The sequence below is a fragment of the Acomys russatus genome, chromosome 29, assembly GCF_903995435.1.
Source record: "Acomys russatus chromosome 29, mAcoRus1.1, whole genome shotgun sequence".
Lineage (NCBI taxonomy): Eukaryota > Metazoa > Chordata > Mammalia > Rodentia > Muridae > Acomys > Acomys russatus.
Window position 1 is genome coordinate 46861530 of NC_067165.1, and position 20154 is coordinate 46881683.

Below are 20154 nucleotides of genomic sequence, written 5' to 3' on the forward strand. Positions count from 1 at the left end.
AGCGATCCGCCTGCCTTTGCCTCCCAAGTGCTGGGATTAAAGGCGTGCACCACCACCACATGGCCAAAAGATTTATTTATTATTATGTATACAGTGCTCTGCTTGCATGTACAGCTGCAGGCCAGAAGAGGGCACAAGATCTTATTATAGATGACTGTGAGCCACCATGTGGTTATTGGAAATTAAACTCAGGACCTCTGGAAGAAAAGTCAGTGCTCTTAACTTCTGAGCCATCTCTCCAGCCCGAAACCACTTATTTTTAAATAATATATAATTTTGCTTATATATTTCTCAGCCACCTACCAAAATATATATCAGCCAACACATTTCTTCCAAATTGGTTAATCAGGTGGTAAATAACTGTGATAAGTGCTGGGACAGCACAGCAGACCCACCCATCGGCTGGAACGTGGAGACTATGTCGCTCCTCCACCCAGCGTTGAAGGGGGGGCCACAGGTGCTGTGGCCTAGGTGACCACCACCCACACTGGCTGCTTTCAGGTACTTCAAGGTGTCCTGCCTAGCAGTAGGTGTCCACCCACCCCTGGAGCTGTCCCACTACCAGATCAAGTTTTCAGCCACTTCCCTATATGACACCACCGTGTCTACATTGTATGTCATCAACTCCCACTTGAGCATGAACAAGCTGATCCACTCCGTGCCTCGAATCGGCTCAGAGGACGCCTCCCCAGTGGGACCAACATCCTTTGAGTTCTTGCTGCCCCCTAATTCACCCATCACCATCTCACCATCCGTGGGGACTGTGTTACCAGGAAAGGTGAGCATGGGCCCCACTAACAGGCTGGGAGGCAGAGCTTCCAGGCTACTCTCCAGGATGCCTGGCTCAGCCCACTTAACCACAAGCAATTAAACACAGCAGAGCAAAGAGCATGAGTCAGGGACCACTCAGCCTCACCTGACCTGACAGGCAGAGAGAGCCCCACTATGCAACAGATGGAGCACATGCCTGCCTGGGCCTGGAAGACTGACAGGACAGTGCCGCAGACTGACAGGACAGTGCCGCAGACTGACAGGACAGTGCCGCAGACTGACAGGACGGTGACGCAGACTGACAGGACAGTGACGCAGACTGTCAGGACAGTGACACAGACTGTTTGTCAGAACAGGGACGCAGACTGACAGGACAGTGCCGCAGACTGTCAGAATAGTGACACAGACTGTCAGGACAGTGATGCAGACTGTCTGTCAGAACAGTGCCGCAGACTGACAGGACAGTGACGCAGACTGTTCGTCAGAACAGGGACGCAGACTGACAGAACAGTGACGTGTTGGCTCACAGCAGATAAAGCTAAAGAAGACCACACAGTACCTGCCTCAAGGAGTTCCAGTGTGTGGCCCACCTCCATCCCGTCACTAGTAGGATTTTGATAGATATACTTATTTAAAACAGGTTCTGTCAGATTTACAAAGTGCTATGTCAGTATTGGCTCCCATCTCCCACTGAGTTCTTACTGTCAGGCTCTAGTTTCCTTTCTACTCCGCCTTTTTTCTTCTCCTTCCTCTCCCTTTTTCTCCCTTATTCTCTTACTTTTTCTTCCCTCTACCCCGCCCCTTCACTCTTTTCCTCCTCTGTCTTCTTCTTTCCCTCTTAACCTTCATTTTATTCCCTAACCCCTCCCTGTCCTGAACATCAAGGACACACGGTCACCATGGAATCTTTCCTGAGACATGTTCCATGGGGACTTGCTACAAATGGGGGAGGGCTCCCTGATCCCAGTTTCACTTCTTACTCTAGTCTGGTGAGGTTCTGACCCCACACACATGTCACCCCACCAGCTTCCTGGGATAGTGATCAGGGAGAACATTCCTGAAAAAGCTTATCTAGGTTAAAATCTCAAAACAAAGTGAACTTAAAGAAATGCAGCCAGGCTCAGTAGCACCTGACTTTTGAGAGACAGAGGCAGGCAAATATCTGAGTTTGAGGTTAATCTGTTCTATAGAGAGGGAAAAAAAGAAAGCAGAGAGAGAGAGAGGGAGGGAGGGAGGGAAAGATTGGACATGTGTTTGACCTCTGTAGGCTGAGGGGTGCACGGGACGGGTAGGTGGATCCAGGCAGAACATCTGGTTGACCTGTGTTCCTCAAAGGGAGAGAGGCAGGAAAAGAGTTCAGACCTGACCAAACCTGACAGCCAGGGCACACAGAGAGATCTCAGAAAAAAATAGGAGAGAGGGAGAGACAGAGAGAGAGAAAATACAGGCTACTGTGGGAGGAGGGAGGTGTACTAGCTGGGACACCTCTGCCCTCTGGGCTTCTGGGGAAGGGTTGGCAATCCTAGTGTCCCTCTGCAGAAGTGTTTGGTCCAGGTGGTCTTCCAGCCTGTACTGCCACATGAGATAATCCTCAAGGAAGCCACTCAGATCCTGAACAAAGAAATAGAGAACAACACCGTGAGTGGAGCATTTTAGGGGAGGGGCATGGTGATCAGAGGGAGGGGCACAGTGATCAGAGGGGAGGGGCACGGGGATCAGAGGGGAGGGGCACGGGGATCAGAGGGGAGGGGCACGGGGATCAGAGGGGAGGGGCATGCAGAGAGCAAAAGTGCTTGGCAGCATGGGAAGGAGGGTACAGATGTGGGGGGTCTCTGGCACTGGGGACTGCAGCCTGTTCTCAAGGCAGCCCATGTGGCACTGTGCTTCAAGCAAGTCCTCTCCCTCTCCTGAAAGCACCACCATACAGTGGGAGGCAAGAGTGGCCCTCAGGGGCCGCTGAGGTTTTAACCAAAGCAGGACTAGGATAAAAACACAGCATAGCCTCACAGAAACCAGCTTTAAAAGGCAGCCTTGAAACAGTAGGCAAGCTTCGCTCAACACTGTGTACAGTGCGGGGTTGCATGCTGTACCCAGCTGTGGGGTTGTGAAGCCACTGGCTGCAGGCTTCTCCTTCTGCCACAGCATGGCCTCGTGTCTTATAGTACATACATGAGCAGAGAGCCCTGACGACATTCCACCTGCTGATGGGGCACTGAAGTGCAAGACAGCCACGGAGCCGGGCGTGGTGGCACACGCCTTTAGTCCCAGCACTCGGGAGGCAGAGGCAGACGATCGCTGTGAGTTCGAGGCCAGCCTGGTCTACAAAGCGAGTCCAGGACAGCCAAGGCTACAGCTGTCCTGAAAAAAAGAAAGCCACAGACTGGAGGGAACTGAAGACCCCATTCTGCAGCCATCTTGTCTATGGCTTGGTCTTAGACATTTCTAGCCATGAGCTTGTCCTTGGAGGTCCCTGTGCTGGGGCTTGCCTGTTTCCACTGCCTCCTTTGTTAATCCCTGTGGCATCTGTGTCAGGCTTCCCTAGGGAGCCAGTTGACTTGAGGGTACCAATTGCTTCAGACTTGAAATGGTGGCTTCTCTCACTCAGCAGCCAGCAGACCAGGCCTGCTAGTCCAGGCCTCAGAAGAGCTGGGGTGGGGAGCAGGGTAATGCCTGCTCTGCCCAGGGATGAGCCTCCAGGGCAGCTCCCCAGCATTTGTTCCTGGTTACAGTTCCGAAAAGAACCAGCCCAAAAGAAAGAGCTGTGGAAACAGTCTTTGTCTGTGGTTCGGGTTCACAACCGGGACCGACCATCCAGGGTCTCCACTCCCCATACTGCAGAGATGCAGAAGCCGGTGGTGCTCAGTGCCAGGTAGGATGGAGGGGTCTTCCCAGTCAGCATCCCACCCCACCCCCACCCCCACCCCCCACTCCAACCAGAGAAACTCACCCGTCCAGCAGAAGTTTCCCCAACACTGCCTGGAGCACAGTGTGTTAATGTCCGGCTGGTGCTCTGGAGGGGTCCAGGGTGGGGTCTCTGGGGCTGGATGCGGATGCCCTTCCAGTTTGCTTCATCTCTTGGGTGGCCAGAGCCGATGGCTCAGGCCACTGATGAAGATTGAAAGAAGAAAGAGGAAAGGGAGCCCAGGGCTTCTTCCCGAGGGACCGGCTGTACTGCGGCCGAGGAGAACTTAAACTGACCACAACTTTCCTATGGCTGAGGCTGTAAAAGCAGCTTTTGGCTGGAAACTGCATGGAGGCCATAAAAGGAGGCTCCTTGAGCTGTAGATAGGCCTCTTTGCAGAGATCTCCAGTAAGTTGATGTAAACTTAGGCTGGACAAAAGGCCCTGAGTCTGCTAACTTATGTGTGAATCTGCAGCAAAGTAAGAAATAAGAGAGAGGTAGAAAATAAACCATTCACACACATACATTCAAGAGAAGAGGTGGGTGAAGTCAGGCATCTTAACGTCAACTGAGGTTAAGCTGCTCAATTTTCCCCGCATTTATTGTAGCAGACTGTACTTATGCTTCTGAGGAAAGGGAATTACCTCATAGTCAAAGGAGTACAATTAATCACAAAAATAGATGAATTCTAAAATACAATAGGTTACATGTTTTAAATCTAAACATTTCTTATCTATGTATCCGTTACATAAGTTCATGGTGAGTTCAGAATGACGAAGGTTGGCAGGGTCTGAGATTAATAGGGTCTGAAACTCACAAGAGTGTACAACCTATCAGTTAGGATGGACCTGGCTATACATTATCCAGCTATCTCTTAGTTCATTATGGGCTCAGGACAATAAGTTTATCTGTCTTTCATTCTAAGAAACATAGTAAATTCAGATGTCTCTAGGTGATTTCATTCATACATGTGAAATTTAAACAAACTTGCCTCTATTTATGGTGAAATACCAGGATTCGTGGTGCCATCTGCAGTGCAGACTTATCTGAAGCCACAAATCTGCTAGTAGGCTATCCTTAGTGAGGCATCTGGAGGTCCACAAAGGCATCTGGAGTTTATGCAGCCATAAACTAACTTTAACTTTTAAAACTATTTGAGTCAAACCAGGAATTCTATAATCAGGAATAAATTCATCTGAATAACAAATAGTACATCTTCAATAAGATCCTGTAGGAAGTTTGCTCAATCAGAGCTGGTCAGTACCCAGAAAATAACAATTCACACCAATGCCAGATGTATTTACTTTTGGTTGTTCAAGACAGGGTTTCTCTGTGTAATCTTGGCTATCCTGGACTCACTTTGTAGACTGAGCTGGCCATGAATGCAGTCCTGGCTGTCCTGGACTCGCTTTGTAGACCAAGCTGGCCTTAGAATCACAGTGATCCACATGCCTCTGCCTCTCTGGGTGCTGGGAGTAAAGGCATGCGCCACCATGCCCGGTGCTAATGCCAGATTTCAGAGAGATGCCACAGTGCAAAATTGACAAGGTAGTCAGAGGTTGGAAGCAATTTTGGGGTACATCACAATACAGACCATGCAAATATCGGGTCACCTCCAGAGAGCTCTCCTGCCTACTGGACTTCCCCAAATCAATGGCTCCTGACAGCATGTCAGAGGCTGGAAGCAGTTTAGGGGTGCATCCTGGTATAAGACCTTGCAAACACCAGATCACCTCCTAGACAGCCCACATGCCTAGTGCACTCCCTTAACAGGGTAGCTCTTGGCAATAGTGTCACTGACTGGTATGTCTGCAGGACTCTGGCTTCAGAAATAGCCAGACCCAGGCCTCTTCCTAGGCATCTGCTCCTTGGCTCCCCCTGTGGACCTGGTGTCCCTGTGAACAGACTACTCTATAGTCTGACTCTAACCTTCCTAATGAACAAATTGGGCCCCTTGCCCACCTGGGAAGTGTCCCTGTGAACCCAGGAATATGGCCCTGTAGTGACAGAACCATTTACTCCCTCTTTCTGGATGACCAGGACCTGCAGTTGGGGAGAAGGTCCCTACAGGAGCCAGAGAAGAGTGGGAACATTAGCCCATCAGACAAAACTGATGTGGCCACCATCTGGGACCATGGTGGCTCCAAGCTATGCCTTTGAATACTTTGGCCTTCCCTGAGGGCCCATTGGAGCCCGGAGCCCTAGAGAGTAGACATGGTCCTCACAGCTGAGCAGGGTCGGCTCCCACACTGTGCCCTAGGCCAGATCCCGAGAGGTCATGAGGGACACACACAAATGTGCTTTTGTTGCTTCATTCCAGTTCCAATGAATACCATACCGCACAAGCCACCTTGGCCAGAGCCTTCCAGGGGAAGTTTGAGAAGTTTGTGGTCCCTTGTGTCATTGCCAGTGGTGATCTCAAAGACAGGAAGGCATCAGAACCTCTGAGCTTCAGGTGTGACGTTCTTGAGACAGGACAGGGTGTGGCTGGCCATCACTCATTGCCCCCTCCTCTCTGCTGCTCAGGTCTGAGGCCTGAGGGACACAGGGTCACCCTAATCTGCCCTTAACTGTCCTTGTCCTAGCCCCCATAACACTCTCTATCTGGAGCTGTGGTGTCCAGCAGTGGCTCCATCTATTGTGGTGACATCCAACAATGGCCAGACCATCTTTAACTTCGGCGATATCGCTGTGGGTAAGCCCTTATCTATGCTCACAGCCCTCACTCCCTAGGGGGTAGCCCCACGCTGGGTGCCAAGGCCATGCCAGCTACACCTGCTTCCTGACCTTGCTATAGCACATGTGCTCCTGGGGTCGAGGAGCTGCTTCCTGACTTTTCACCACATTTCAGGACATCGAAGTGTAAAGAAAGTCACCTTCCAGAACATTTCCCCTGAGGACCTTGCCGTATCCTTACCGATTCTCAGCTTGCAGGGTTGGAGTGGGAGTAAGGTGTGCGGCAGCGCCTGCCGAATATGTCTCTATCCTTGATAATCATCAGTTGGAGTTCTCAGTGCTGAACCCCAATGGCCCCTTCGTTCTGCTAAACCCGTGCAGCAAGCTGTGCTCTGGCGAGGAAGAGACCCTGGTGCTGTGCTTCTCACCCCATGAGAGCATACTGGTGAGCGCTGCCCCGGCCATGCTCCAGCCCTGGGACCCCCACACTTGAGGCAGACACCACTGTGTTGTCAGGCCCCTAAGAACAGCCGGTCCTCCTGACCCCAGCAGTCTGTGGAGGCAAAGACCACCAGGCTGTGGCAGCGGCACAGTGCTACCAGCCAGCTGCTCATGGGTAGAGCTCCCACGCCTGCGCTTTGCTAAAGGACTTGATCTCCTTAGGCTCAGGAAACGCTGGAGATCATCACCAAGAGAGGCGCCCTGACTCTCACCCTGGTGGGCACAGGTGTGGCCTCCATGATAACATGCTCCATTGAAGGTAACACCCTCAACATGGGCTATGTGCTCGCCAGAGAGGCCGTCTCCTCAAGTTTTAAGGTGAATTAAGCCCTTATCTTGGCCCAGCTTCCTGGAAAAGGCTTTTTTTTTTTTTTTTTTTTTTTGGTTGTTTGAGACAGGGTTTCTATGTGTAGCCCTGGTGGTCCTGGACTCACTTTGTAGACCAGGCTGGCCTCGAACTCACAGCGATCCACCTGCCTCTGCCTCCCAAGTGCTAGGATTAAAGGTGTGTGCCACCACATCTGGGCCTGGAAAAGGATTTTTCCCCCTGAAGTGGTTTATTATTTTAATCAGTATACAGTATATGAAGTATAGAATTTCTTGAAAAATTAATGATTCTGACAGGTTGCACTGGTAGGGAGCTGCTGTGGAGAAGGGCACATCTGGCTTCTTTTTACAATGAAAGTACCCTGCTGGATGAGGAGCCATTTCTTCAAATGCTTTGTTCCCAAGAGGCTGCCATTTCTGGTGCATTCCTGGCAGGAACCCCAGAGCCTCTCCAGGGAAAGCTGAGAGCACCCTTCCCTTGACCCTGAGCCCAGGCACTGGCCTGCAGGGTGCTCCATGCCCCAGGCCTTCACTGCTTTGACGCTACTTATCGACTGCTCTGGAGCTCTGTGCAGGTGCCCTGCAGTGGGTAGACCTCTAAGGAGACCCGTGCTGTCACCTTGGCCCCCTGGTCTCCATGAGCATGGGCCTGTCTCACCCCGAGCTCAAGCACCCTTCCTGCCCACTTGCTCTGGTGGGGTCCTGAAGCAAAGCACCAGACTGCGCTTTCCACAGGGGGACTGAGGGAGGGGACGAGACTAGCCGAGGACGTGGTTGAGGTAGGAGGATGCCTGAAGAACAGCTGACAGACGCAGAGCTGGCCACACAGTTGGGCAGGGAAGAACCAAACCCTGCCATTGTGGTTTCTGGGTGGCTTGGAGCCACTTGTTCCTCATAAGGTGTGGTCCAGCAGCAGGTGTCCTAGCTATGGGCACCGTGCACAGGCCTCGGGCAGCCCGAGGGATGCCAGCTGTGTGACGCCATGGTCTTGCAGCTGCAGAATGAGTCCTCACTTCCCATAAAGTTCTGGGTGCGGCTGGAGAGCCTCTCCAAGAAAAGGGCCGAGACCCGGCAGCAGCTGCCAAAGTTCCTGGCCTCCCGTGAGCAGAGGACTGAAATTGTTGGTGAGTTAACGCACTGCCGGGGGCACAGGGGTGCAGAACCATGCTGGGAGTGGCAGCCTTGTTTCGGGTGGAGAGGCTGAACACAAAGGAAAGCAGAGGGGTGTGACCTCAGTGGAGTAGGACTGGAGGTGCCGACCATAACTCCTATCCTGCTCACAGGCACACAGAACTACAATGGCCAGAGTGTGTTCAGCATTGTCCCGGTTGAGGGCCTCATGTTCCCGGGGAAGGCTCAGGAATTTACTGTGACCTTCAGTCCAGACCATGAGAGCCTCTACTTCTCTGACCTGCTCCAAGTGGTGCTCTTTGAAAAGGTGAAGCTCAGAGCTGGGTCCCCACAGGTCCCATCCCATCCTAGGAGGAACCCATGTGGGTCACTTACCTGCCCTGTCCTGGAAGCTTTTATCACCTGGCCCTCCATGGTGGAGGCTGTCAGACAGAGACCAGCATCCCTGGCTCTCCAGGCCTCACCCCTGAATCAGCCTCAGTTCCCAGCTGTCCAGCCACAGGGCAGCCTGCTATGCTTCTTGTCCCCAGAAAGTCTCCCAGCAGATCCTCCTGAAGGGTGCTGCCCGTGAGCACATGATGTTTGTGGAGGGAGGAGACGCACTGGATGTGCCCGTGGAGTCCCTGACCGTGATCCCTGCCCTTGACCCAGAGCACAGAGAAGGTGATTGCTGGCTCAGGGAAGGGGAGGGCAGGGTTAATGCCATGGAGCAGCGAGGGGGCCCTCTAGCACCCCAAGCCAGCAGGTGAGCATGCTGAGGCCCAGTGGAGAAGGGCAGATTTCCAGAGCCAGGCAGGAGATTGCTCTGGAGAGTTCCAGCTCTCCAGGCTCACCCCGGCCACCCCCCATAACTGCCCTGACTCCCAGGCCACATCCTCCCCCCCGCCCCCCCCCTCCCCCCCCCCCCCCCCCCCCCCCCGTCTAGCCACCTTTCAGCTAGATTCTCCCCATGCAGAAGCTGAGGAGATGAAGCCCATTCTGGTGACCATGAACTATGTCCAGTTTGACACAGACGCGCCAACCCCGCCTGCCACCCGAGAGCTGCAAGTGGGCTGTATCCGGACCACGCAGCCATCACCAAGGAAGGTGGTCGCAGCCCCAGCTCTGTCACCTCCCTGCTCTTGCCTTTCACTGGCCTTGTGTGGGATTTTTGCAGCAGATATGGGTGGGACCCCTGGTGAGAGTTGAGGAGTAGGGAGAACTGGGCACCCTCATTCCTCTAGTCCTACTGACTTGTGGGGATCCCTGAGCCTCTAACCTCCAGCAGCATCTATGCCTCACAGACTGTGGAGTTCAGCCTGGACAATGTGGCCTGGCTTCAGCACAAGGGCTTCTCCATCGAGCCCGCCAGGGGTTCTGTGGAGCGCGGCCAGACTAAGACCATCAACATCTCCTGGGCACCACCTGCTGACTTTGACGTAGGTGTTGGGACCCTCGGCCCGGCAGGGAGGAGTGGCTACAACAAGCATGTGAGGTGGAGCAGGCAGGGGCTTGGCAAAGGGCAGATTTGTCTGGAAAGCCGGCTAAGGATCTTCTTCTTGCAGCCCGACCATCCACTCATGGTGTCGACTCTGCTGCAGCTCCGGGGAGATGTGAAGGAAACCTACAAAGTCAACTTTGTAGCCTACGTGGTGGCTGGGCTCTGAGGCCACAGGAAACCGCAGAGCCTCCTGGGTGCACCTGCGCACTCGTGAATCCCTTCCCAGGCTGTGGCCAGGCCACTCCTGCAGGACAGCGCCAGTCAGAGCCAGGGCTCCCCAGCCCTACAGACACGGCTCTCCCTGCTGCCCGAGGGCAGTGTAAGAGCGCCAACACCAGAAGTACTAGTCCATCCAACTCCCCATACACAGCCTGCTCCTAGATGCACCCCACCCCGCCATCTCCCCAGACGCTAGAGATCCCAGATGTCAGCACAGACCTATCAATAAACTGTGAGAACCAACACATAAGTCTGCAGTGTTGGGGGGATGAGGAGGATGACACAAAACAAGGTGGGAGGAGAGCCTGACCCACACCCCCCTCACAGACCCCAACCCACAAAACAGGGTTCTGCCTAGAAAGAACCTCCCAGAGGGTGGGATCTTTCCAGATAGCCAGAGGCAGTTCACCCTGACTCAGACCCCTCCTAATCTGTATCACTGAGGATAACAGCAGGTCTTGGGGGTGCAGAGCCAGGGTCGAGCCTGGTTCAGGCCTGGAAAGGTACAGGTACAGGGAGAAACTGGAGGAGGACAAGAAATTCCGAAGTCCAGAGAAGGTCCCCTGACCCTCCCAGCACTTCCAAGCCCAGGGACGGGGGGGGGGGGGGCCCAGCTCGCGAGATGCAGTTTGCACTCACACACCCCACCCCAACACTGTGCGCCAGCTCTTGCCCTCTGAAGTATGGCTCGTTGGATGCTTTTCCTCAGAGCCCGTGCAGCCTGCCTCCTATCGGTGCAGCATGCCTGCTTTGCCGCCCAATGGGGACAAGCAACCACAAGAGCCTCCTCAGCCTTCCCAGGCCTGGCAGGCTGATGGGGCGCCATGTCTACCCGTGTCCTCTCCTGAACGCTGCTCTCAAGGTCTTGCGTGCTTGGTATCTTGAAACCTGGCACAGCCCTAAGTGAGCCAGTGACAGTGTAGGATCGCTGCCCAGCAACCCTGTGGGTAGCCGGCCCAGGCCCCGGGCCTCAGGCCTTTTGCTTCCCTGACTAGAGCAGACTGATTGTGGCCTCAAAACTGGTCTAGGACTCATGAAGACATGCTCTAGGGACACTCCCCTAGGCAGGCCACTTCCTTCTGAACCCAGACCAGGTTATACTGCCAATGTCCTCCGTAAGGCAGAGCCTTGTCTCTTCTCCAGGCTCTGACCCAGGCCTCAGGCTACACTTTTTTTTCCCCTGAGACAGGGTGTCTCTGTGTAGCCTTGGCTGTCCTGGACTCACTTTGTAGACCAGGCTGTCCTTGAACTCACAGAGATCTGCCTGCCTCTGCCTCCTGAGTGCTGGAATTAAAGGTGTGTGCCACCATGCCCAGTCTTTAGCCAGAGAGCTTTCTGGAACTATTAAGGAGATCCTGGGTACTGCACAGTCTGTGGGCTACAATGTGGATGGCCACCACGCTCATGACTTCATAGATGGCATCAACAGTGGTGCAGAGGAATCCCCAGGTGGTTAAAAAAGCAACCAGAAACTGGGCGTGGTGATGCACACCTTTAATCCCAGCACTTGGGAGGCAGAGGCTGGCGGATCCTTGTAAATTCAAGACCAGCCTGGTCTACAAAGCGAGTCCAAGACAACCAGGGCTACACAAGAGAAACCCTGTCTTGGAAAAATAAAAAGGCAACGAAAAAATATTTCACCAAGAGACCATCAGACAAGGTGTGTGCTAGGGCTGAGCCGCTGCACAACTAGAAGCAGGTCTTTAAGTTAACAGTCTCATGGTTTACAGTGGGATCAGCCAGCCTGCAGCACCCCAGGAAGCAGCAGCCACCTCAGCGGTAGAAACAGCAGGCATCCCAGGCTGAAGGAGGAGTGCTGGTTCCCAAGGAGTGTGACCTTTAAAGCCAAGGGTTGTGAAGAGTGGTCTGTTTGCAGTGCCTCAGCAGCCCAGAGCCGGGTGGGTGGTGCCTCCAGACCAAAGGGGAGTGTCTACACCGAGGAGTCACGGCAAGTGCCCTTGAGTGGTGGTTTGGAAGGCTAAAGGCCTAGCACATTCACGGTTGTAAACTTCCACCTAGGTCAACTTTACCTAGAGGACTGTGGAATATGAGGGTGGATTCTACTTGAGCTGAGAGGCCACAACCCAGGGCAGCCCAGCTCGCAAGTTTCAGGACCGACCCACATCCCGTGGCCAGAGTGAGACCTTTGATCCTTGAAGACGCAGAGAGTGTGTGGTGTGTGGATGTGTGTGTGTGTATGTGTTATGTGGTGAGGGTGTGTGTGTGTGTGTGTGTGTGTGTGTGTGTGTCTGCGTGTGCATTCTCAAACCTCTAGAGACAGAAAAACGGAGAGCAGGGAGCAAGGAGGGAAGCGGACCAAGGTGGGCGTGACCCTGGACCTTCAGCTGACAAGGGCCAGGGGCGGGGCCTCAAAAAGCTGAGCTGACGTTGGACTGTGTTCCGCCTGGTCCGCGGAACATGGCCCCGGGGCCGTCAGCCACACCGGGGACCCTGCTGCTGCTGCCGCTCCTGCCGCTGTCGCAGGTGGGTTGGGCCGCACGCGCGGCAGGCTGATGCCAAGTGGGGCGGCCCTGAGCTCGGCCCCGCCCCACCTTAGCTCACCCTTGTCCCCCGCAGGTGACACTGGGCTCCGCAGATGGCAACTGTGATCCCGCGGATCAGTAAGTAGCTGGGGGGAGAGGCAGAGCCTGGACCGCGCTGGGAAAGGCTGGAGCGGTGGAGTGAGCTTGCAGATGCCACACCCGCTCCAGGTGCCGCTGTCCCCGCAGGTGCCCGCCCCAGGCCCGCTGGAGCAGCCTATGGCATGTGGGGTAAGTGGAAACCGACGGTTCCTCTGAAGGTAGATCTAGGCTACGCCTGCCAGACCCCTTCCGCCTCAACTGTTACATCTGCTGCCCCCAACTCCCTCGTCGCTGTCAGAAGAGCCCTTGAGCCCCAGGCAGCCTTGGAAGCGAGACCTGATTATAGTCAGCAGAAGGCACGAGGATTAATGCGCTTGGCTGGGGACAGTGTGTCCTGGGAGTGAACCCAAGGCTACCTCTGGCCAACCCTAGAGAGCCAGCCAGGGCTGGCCCTAGCTGAAGAGACCAGGCCCGAATCTAGCTGAGGAAGCTTCTGGCGTAGAGAGACTTCTCTCGCTTTCTTCCCCCCCCCCCCACCTTTTCTGTTATCCTGCTTTTGGTGGATGGGCATGGACCGGCCCCAGGGTGCAGGTGCCCACTCCAGGGGAACACCATTTCTCCTCCTCGCCAGGCTTATCCTACTCGCCATTCTCCTGCTGCTGCTGTGTGTGGTCACAGCCAGCTGTGTACGGTTCTGCTGCCTCAAGAAGCAGCCACACACCCAGACACGCGTGCCACCGCCATGGCAGCCCTGCGACGTGACGGGTATCTCCGTGGACAGCGACAGCCCCGCGCACAGCACTGTGACCTGTGAGTGCCGGCAGGGTGGGCAGAGCACACTGTGGGGTTGACTGCCAGGCCATCTCCGTAACCCCCACTCTTGTCTCCCTGCAGCCTACAGTTCGGTGCAGTTCCCACTGGCCATGCGGTTGGCCCTGTCGTTCGGGGAGCCGGACACTGACTCCTTGGTCCCTCCTACCTACAGCCTATACGCTTCCGAGCTGCCACCCTCCTATGATGAGGCTGTGAAGATGGCGAAAGCCAGAGAGGAAGCCGCAGCTCCCTCCCAGAAAACTGGCCCTCTGCCCGAGGCCTTGGGCCTGGAGACCTCTGGAGGGCCCCAGGAGCCAGAGCCCTAGTCGTGCCCCTTTGAAAAGGGTGGGAATTCTTTCTCTTGGAGCCATTAAACCATAGCCTGGATTCTTGGCACTTAGGACCAAGGAACCTCACCTGTGCCATCATCCTTCCCCTGGGAAGGACCAGCCAGCCAGCACATTGCTGCTGACTCATTGCTATGCAATGGTGGGCCTGCCCTGTATCGGCCCCTTCCTCCCTCCACCTCCTGGGGCCCAGCAGACCCTCAGCCCAAAGGAGCCTGATGTTGGGAGTTCAAGCTGCCCTGGCATGTCAGATCTCTGAGGGAAAAATAAAGCTTACGTGAACATGGAGTCTGCCTTTGTGGAAAGGGCTCTAGTGACCCCAGGGTGTCCAGGAGGCCTTAGGGAGCCACCCCAGTGAGACAGACAGGGCTAGTGGGGGTCCCTTTGCTCTCCTGCTGGTGTTTGTGGGGAGGGCCAGGTGTCAGAGAGAAATGATCTGAGCTGTGTGCCCAGGACTGTCTCACATACTTTTCTCACGCTGTAGTCCAGGCTGGCCTCGAAATCACGGAGATCCGCCTGCCTCTGCCTCCCAAGTGCTGGGATTAAAGGTGTGCGCCACCACCACCCGGCCAGGCCCACCTCTCTACCAAGTCTTTCCTCCAGGCTGGGACAGTGAGAGAAAAAAAACAAAAAAACAAAAACGGTAGAGTCTGTGTGAAACATTTGCACGATACAGAGGTGGTGGCAGGGAGGGTGGCCGTGGGCAGCAGATGCCCTGGGCTGGCCTCCCACAACTGCAGCAGACATACTACTGGAGCAACTTGAAGGACTTTCCTGTCACGGGGAGGGGGGGTAGGGGGGTGAGGGATGGGGGGGTGGCGTGGGGGTGGGGTAGAAGGGCAGGTTAGCAGCCTTCCCTGGCCCGGAGGCTTTAGCTCCAGGCTCGTCCACCGCTCACACTCATGGTCCCCATCCTACTCCCTGGCTTGGCCTCCGTTTCACTGAGGGCCTCACATGCTTTCCTGAGCACACAGCTGCCAAGGTCTCCTGCTCAGCCACCACCTGCTGCTAGCTTTATGAACTCCCCATTCACTCAGGCGCCACCAACCCCTAGGCCCAAGGTCCTCCTCGAGCATGTCCCAGCCTGTGTAGTCCTTGCCGTCGTCGTCAAAGCTGCCCTCAGCCTGCCCTCCCGATTCTGAGCTTCCTCATAGTAAAGTCCATCAGCACCAGGAAGCCATCGCACTTAAAGAACCCTTTGTTGCCGGGGTGGGGGGTGGCGGTGGCGCACGCCTTTAATCCCAGCACTCGGGAGGCAGAGGCAGGCGGATCGCTGTGAGTTCGAGGCCAGTCTGGTCTACAAAGCGAGTCCAGGACAGCCAAGGCTACACAGAGAGACTCCATCTTGAAAAACCAAACATAAAAAGAACCCTTTGTTCACAAAGAGTCCTACTGGCCTTGGAACCAAGTTAGAGCCCGGTGCCACTTCTCCCCTTTCCTCTCTGGCTGTATCTGTCCCCACTCACACGCACAGGTGACCCATACCCCACAAGCCAGCCCTGACTTCTTGTCTCTGTCCATATCCTTGCCCAAGTAGGCCAGGTCACTCTCGGTGACGCTGAACGCCCAGCTGGCTCACGAGCTGTTCCACTCTCCAGTCTCCCCCTTCCCACTGCTCGCCTCATCAGACATCTCAAAGACACCTAGCCTCGCCAGGCGCTCCTCTCTGCCCTCCTTCGCTGTTCCTCGGGGCGTGTAATTAGAAAGGAGGCTACAATGGAGAGATGATGCCGGGAACAAGCCAGTATGTGAGTGCAGTTCTGACAGATGCAAAAGTAAGCAAGCAGAGAGCAAGGGCAGTCAGTCATGAAGGCCCACACAAGACCAGGGCACAGGCCAGCCTTGTAAGGTGGCATCAGGGACTGAAAAGCCTACGTGACACCAGGCAAGGCCAGGTGAGGGACACCTATACAGGAAGATGCCCAGTGAGGCCATGGTGAAGGTCCCCAGATAAAGGCCCCCCTGGCGTCAGGTCACAGACCTGAGAAGACATCCTGGGAAAAGGAGCGTCCGGGGACAGTTCAACATCTAACCGCCTGTGCGCACCCTTGCAGCAGCAGCTCCCTGTGAAAACCTTCAGGAAGGTCCTTTCATGCTGGGCGTGTAGGAGGGAAGTACTGATGTGAAAGGCTTCTTCCTGGGGCCTTCCATGCCCCTCCCTGGGCTCCCAGGAGGCCCCCCTCCCCACCTTGGGTGCATTATCTGCCTGCAGGCCCTACTCAAAATCCCTCCCCAGCCCACACATCAGCGGTTCCACCCAGTGATGAGATGACCTTACCAAGGAGAAAATGCAGTGAACTCCAGGCTGCTTTGGGCAGAGCATGCTGAGCACTGGTTGCCAGCCAAGTCTAGCTAGGCTAAACTACCCAGGGTCCCTAGGATACAGATTCCAAAATACTTTCAGGGATAGGAAATCCTGCCATTCCTATTTCAGGATGGGCCCAGTGCTTCCCTACAGGGGCCACTTCCTGAACTTTCTCAGCTTGGCCATCTCCTCACCCTGAAGATGAGCACAAACGGCCAGAGGCAGGGGACCGGAGAAAAGCTAGCCAGCGCTAGAACCTTGTACGAGCCATTCCCTTCTCACAACCAAACACTACATCCCCACATGTGTGAACACACACACACACACACAAACAAATGAAATATGATCTTTTTTTAAAAACTTTTTCTTTCTTTCTTTCTTTCTTTCTTTCTTTCTTTCTTTCTTTCTTTCTTTCTTTCTTTTTCAAGACAGGGTTTCTCTGCGTAGCCTTTGTAGGTCTGGACTCACTTTGTAGACCAGGCTGACCTCGAACTCACAGAGATCCGCCTGCCTCTGCCTCCCGAGTGCTGGGATTATAGGCGTGTGCCACCACGCCCAGCTTTCTTCTTTAAGTTTTTAAGTTCGGGGCTGCGGAGATGGCTCAGCTAAGGTCACTTCTGCTCTGCTGCAGGGTTGCCATCTGCCTTTGTCCGGCCGATCTCTCATACTCCTGGACTCAGTACCAATACCACTGCCAAGACATGGCAAACACTCTCTACCAACGGCAGAGTGACTGAGCAAGCACCTCGGGGATCCCAGCTACCCTGCACAGTCGGGCCTGAAGGGCCTCAGTGTAGTGAAAAAGCATGAGCACAGCCTGGGGCCAAGCAAGTGCAGCAGGGCAAGCCGCCACAGAGAGGCTGGCAGGTTGCCTCCTGGCAGTTGGGGGCTATTCTGGGGTTTTATGGGAAACCTGACCTCCCTCCCACTCAGAACAGCAAAGACAACTCCCTAGGGAGTAGCGAGGTGCCACAGGAACACTCAGATACCCTGTGCCCTGACTTACACGTTTGTGCTCTCTCAGGAGGGTAGCAAGCCACCAGGCAGCAGTGCTGACCCCCACAACTGTAGCTGGGGTCCTCCTCCCTGCTCCTGTCCAGGCAGTGAGCAGGAGCCCTGCTGGCAAGAGACCACAGCACTCAGAGGTTTACACCTGCACATCTCAGCCACCCTGATCACTCATGACCTTGGCCCACCTGTCCCATGCCTGCCTGAGGACTCTGGACATGTGTGGCACTCACTGTGCTCCAACAGCACAGCCCTCTGCTTGCCAGAACAGCCAGGGTTGCAGGGTGCTCCCTGCTCCAAGCAGCTCAGCTGCTGAGGCCAATGGTGTGTGCCTGCAGTGAGAGCCCCGCAGCACAGCCTAGGTGCTCTTGGCTGAGCCATCTCCTCCGCCCTGAACTTAAAAACTTAAAGGAAAGAAGCATCACCTTGGGGCTGGAGAGATGGCTCAGGGGGTAAGAGCACCGTCTGCTCCTCCAGAGGTCCTGAGTTCAACTCCCAGCAACTGCATGGTGGCTCACAACCGTCAATAACGGGATTTGATGCCCTCTTCTGTCATACATGTGAATAGAACACTCAAATAAATAAATAAATATTACAACAAGAAAAAGAAAAAGAAGCATCACCTTTACATATAATACGAAGACAGGAAGGTTCTGGTGTGCGATGGGCCTGTCTCCCGGGTGAAGTGAGGACAAGGACAGTGGGAGATGCCCGGTTCTGGGTTTGATGTAGTTGTGGGGACACCTGTGTGCTTTTTCCAGGGGTGTGGAGGAACCACAGCATCCAGACACAGGCCACCCTACCTGGAGCCTACAGTCACAGCCAGGAGGCAGCAGGTTACAGAAAGATGACCTCACGGGTCTGGGCAGCCATGCCTCCCACCTCCCACCTGACTGTGGCTGTGAATAGTAGACTGACTTTCCTGTGTCTCAGACTGCTATCTGCTGACAGAGTTAGGCTACAGCCCTGGAGTCCTGAAACCCTGGTGCCCAAGCCAGCTAACAGCCGGAGCCTGTGTGTGTGTGTGTGTGTGTGTGTGTGTGTGTGTGTGTGTGTGTTCACGTGTGTGCCACAGTATGGAGATCAGAGGACAGCTTGCAGGGGTTCCAGAGGTTCAAGCTCAGATTGTCCGAATTGGTGGTAAGTTACCGCTGGGCCACCTTGCTGCCCACAGCCAGCACTTTGTCCATCTGTAGGTTAGCAGTGTCCATTAAATACAGAGATCATAGCCGGGTGTGGTGGTGCACGCCTTTAGTCCCAGCATTCGGGAGGCAGAGGCAGGCGGATTGCTGTGAGTTCGAGGCCAGCCTGGTCTACAAAGTGAGTCCAGGACAGCCAGGGCTACACAGAGAAACCCTGTCTCGAAAAACAAAAAACAAAAATAAATAAATAAATAAATAAAATAAAAATAAATACAGAGATCATATTTTGGTTCTTCGTACATTAGCAGAACTTCAGATTGTTCTACTTCTTTGCATTTGTGAGTAGTTCTATTTTATTTTATTTATTTATTTATTTTTTTTAGTTCTATTTTATTTTATTTATTTTTATTTATTTATATATTTTTGTTTCTTTTTGTGAGTTTGAGGCCAGTCTGGTCTACAAAGTGAGTCCCGGACAGCCAAAACTACACAAAGAAACCCTGTCTCAAAAATACCAACAAAAGGCTGGCTGGTGGTGGCGCATGCCTTTAATCCCAGCACTTTGGAGGCAGAGGCAGGCGGATCCCTGTGAGTTCGAAGCCAGCCTGCTTTACAGAGAGTCCAGGACAGCCAAGGCTACACAGAGAAACCCTGTCTTGAAAAACCAGAGAGATAGAAAAAAGCCTCCATAATCATGTGACCCACTTCTTTAATTTCATTCACTGTCCTTACCCAACATTTGTGTGTGTGAGAGATACATGTGTGTGTGTGTGTGTGTGTGTGTGTGTGTGTGTGTGTGTGTGTGTATTTTTAAACACATATCCTATCTCTCTAATCCAAAAGGTCATACAGGGGCCAAAAGCCAGAAAGGCTCAGGACCAGTGTGTTCCAGGAACCCTGAGGCATTCCCTACTGTAGAGCATGCTGTACAATCTCTGGATAAGACAAGCATGTGGCCATGGGTACCAGAGGTTTGGGAGAACATGCATAAGACAGGAAGTTCCCAGGAGCCCCTGGCCCTCGCTCGTGCTTCCACGACGAGGATCCAGCGTCTTAGTTCCATTCCCGCTGTTAAGGTGAAATATCCTGACAAACAGTAACCTAAGGGACAACCGGGCTTAGGTAGCTCACAGTTCCAGGTCACGCTCCATCACCGTGGGGAGCCAGGCAGCTCGGGCCACACCAACAGCCAAGGGCCGAGAGATGACATCATGCATGCTCGCTTGCTCAGGGCCCCCTAACTACTGAAGGTGCTACCCACAGTGCGCATTAATTAAGAAGACCCCACAGACATGCCTATAGGCCAACTGAGACACTCCTTAGGTGACTCCAGGTGTGTCACATTGATAGCTACAATCATCACAGCCGCCCACTAGGCCCTAACTTCCCTTCCTTTGGTGACCTCTGGCTTCCCCACCATCTACAAATTCCCCCAAACTGGATCCTTATCTCCCCATCTTCCTGGAAATGTGGGTCACAGCATGTAGAAAAGGGGTGGGTCAGATTTCGCATACCTGTGATCCCAGCACTTGGGAGGCAGAGGCAGGCGGATCTCTGTGAGTTCGAGGCCAGCCTGGTCTACAAAGGCAAGTCCGGGATAGCCAGTACTACACAAAGAAATACTGTCTTGAAAAAACAAAACAAAAAACCAAACAACAACAAAAAGTTGCAGCACAGCACAAGCCTTGGCTGCAACATTATAAAAAGAAACAGCCGGGCATGGTGGCACATGTCTTTAATCCTAGCACGTGGGAGGCAGAGGAAGGCAGATTGCTGTGAGGCCAGCCTGGTCTACAAAGTGAGTCCAGGACAGCCAAGGATACACAGAGAGACCCTGTCTCCAAAAACCAAAAGCCAAAAATAAATAAATAAATAAGAAACAACCATTTGCCAACGTTCCCGAACTCTGCACACATTCGAGCCACCACAGGAGTGGGTTCCTGTACCCAA

General features: G+C 54.1%; 2 protein-coding genes across 2 annotated transcripts in view; both read left to right on the forward strand.

Annotated features, from left to right (window-relative positions):
* Cfap74 (cilia and flagella associated protein 74) overlaps window positions 1-10067 on the forward strand; it is a 51550-nt gene extending 41483 nt beyond the window's left edge. Inside the window, exons 26-39 of the mRNA XM_051171706.1 lie at window positions 502-778; window positions 2311-2409; window positions 3501-3640; window positions 5994-6128; window positions 6259-6368; window positions 6525-6580; window positions 6675-6794; window positions 7013-7168; window positions 8172-8301; window positions 8461-8615; window positions 8839-8971; window positions 9264-9394; window positions 9592-9726; window positions 9853-10067. Of these exons, the coding sequence (XP_051027663.1) occupies window positions 502-778; window positions 2311-2409; window positions 3501-3640; window positions 5994-6128; window positions 6259-6368; window positions 6525-6580; window positions 6675-6794; window positions 7013-7168; window positions 8172-8301; window positions 8461-8615; window positions 8839-8971; window positions 9264-9394; window positions 9592-9726; window positions 9853-9954 (1879 nt within the window). The 3' untranslated portion in view covers window positions 9955-10067. The remainder of the gene's footprint in view (window positions 1-501; window positions 779-2310; window positions 2410-3500; window positions 3641-5993; window positions 6129-6258; window positions 6369-6524; window positions 6581-6674; window positions 6795-7012; window positions 7169-8171; window positions 8302-8460; window positions 8616-8838; window positions 8972-9263; window positions 9395-9591; window positions 9727-9852) is intronic.
* A 2297-nt stretch (window positions 10068-12364) lies between these two features.
* Tmem52 (transmembrane protein 52) lies at window positions 12365-13912 on the forward strand. Its single transcript, XM_051171222.1, has 5 exons — window positions 12365-12495; window positions 12565-12628; window positions 12737-12778; window positions 13221-13399; window positions 13484-13912. The coding sequence occupies exons 1-5, from the start codon at window positions 12426-12428 to the stop codon at window positions 13726-13728; spliced, it is 600 nt and encodes a 199-aa protein (XP_051027179.1). The 5' UTR covers window positions 12365-12425; the 3' UTR covers window positions 13729-13912.
* Window positions 13913-20154: the final 6242 nt, after the last annotated feature.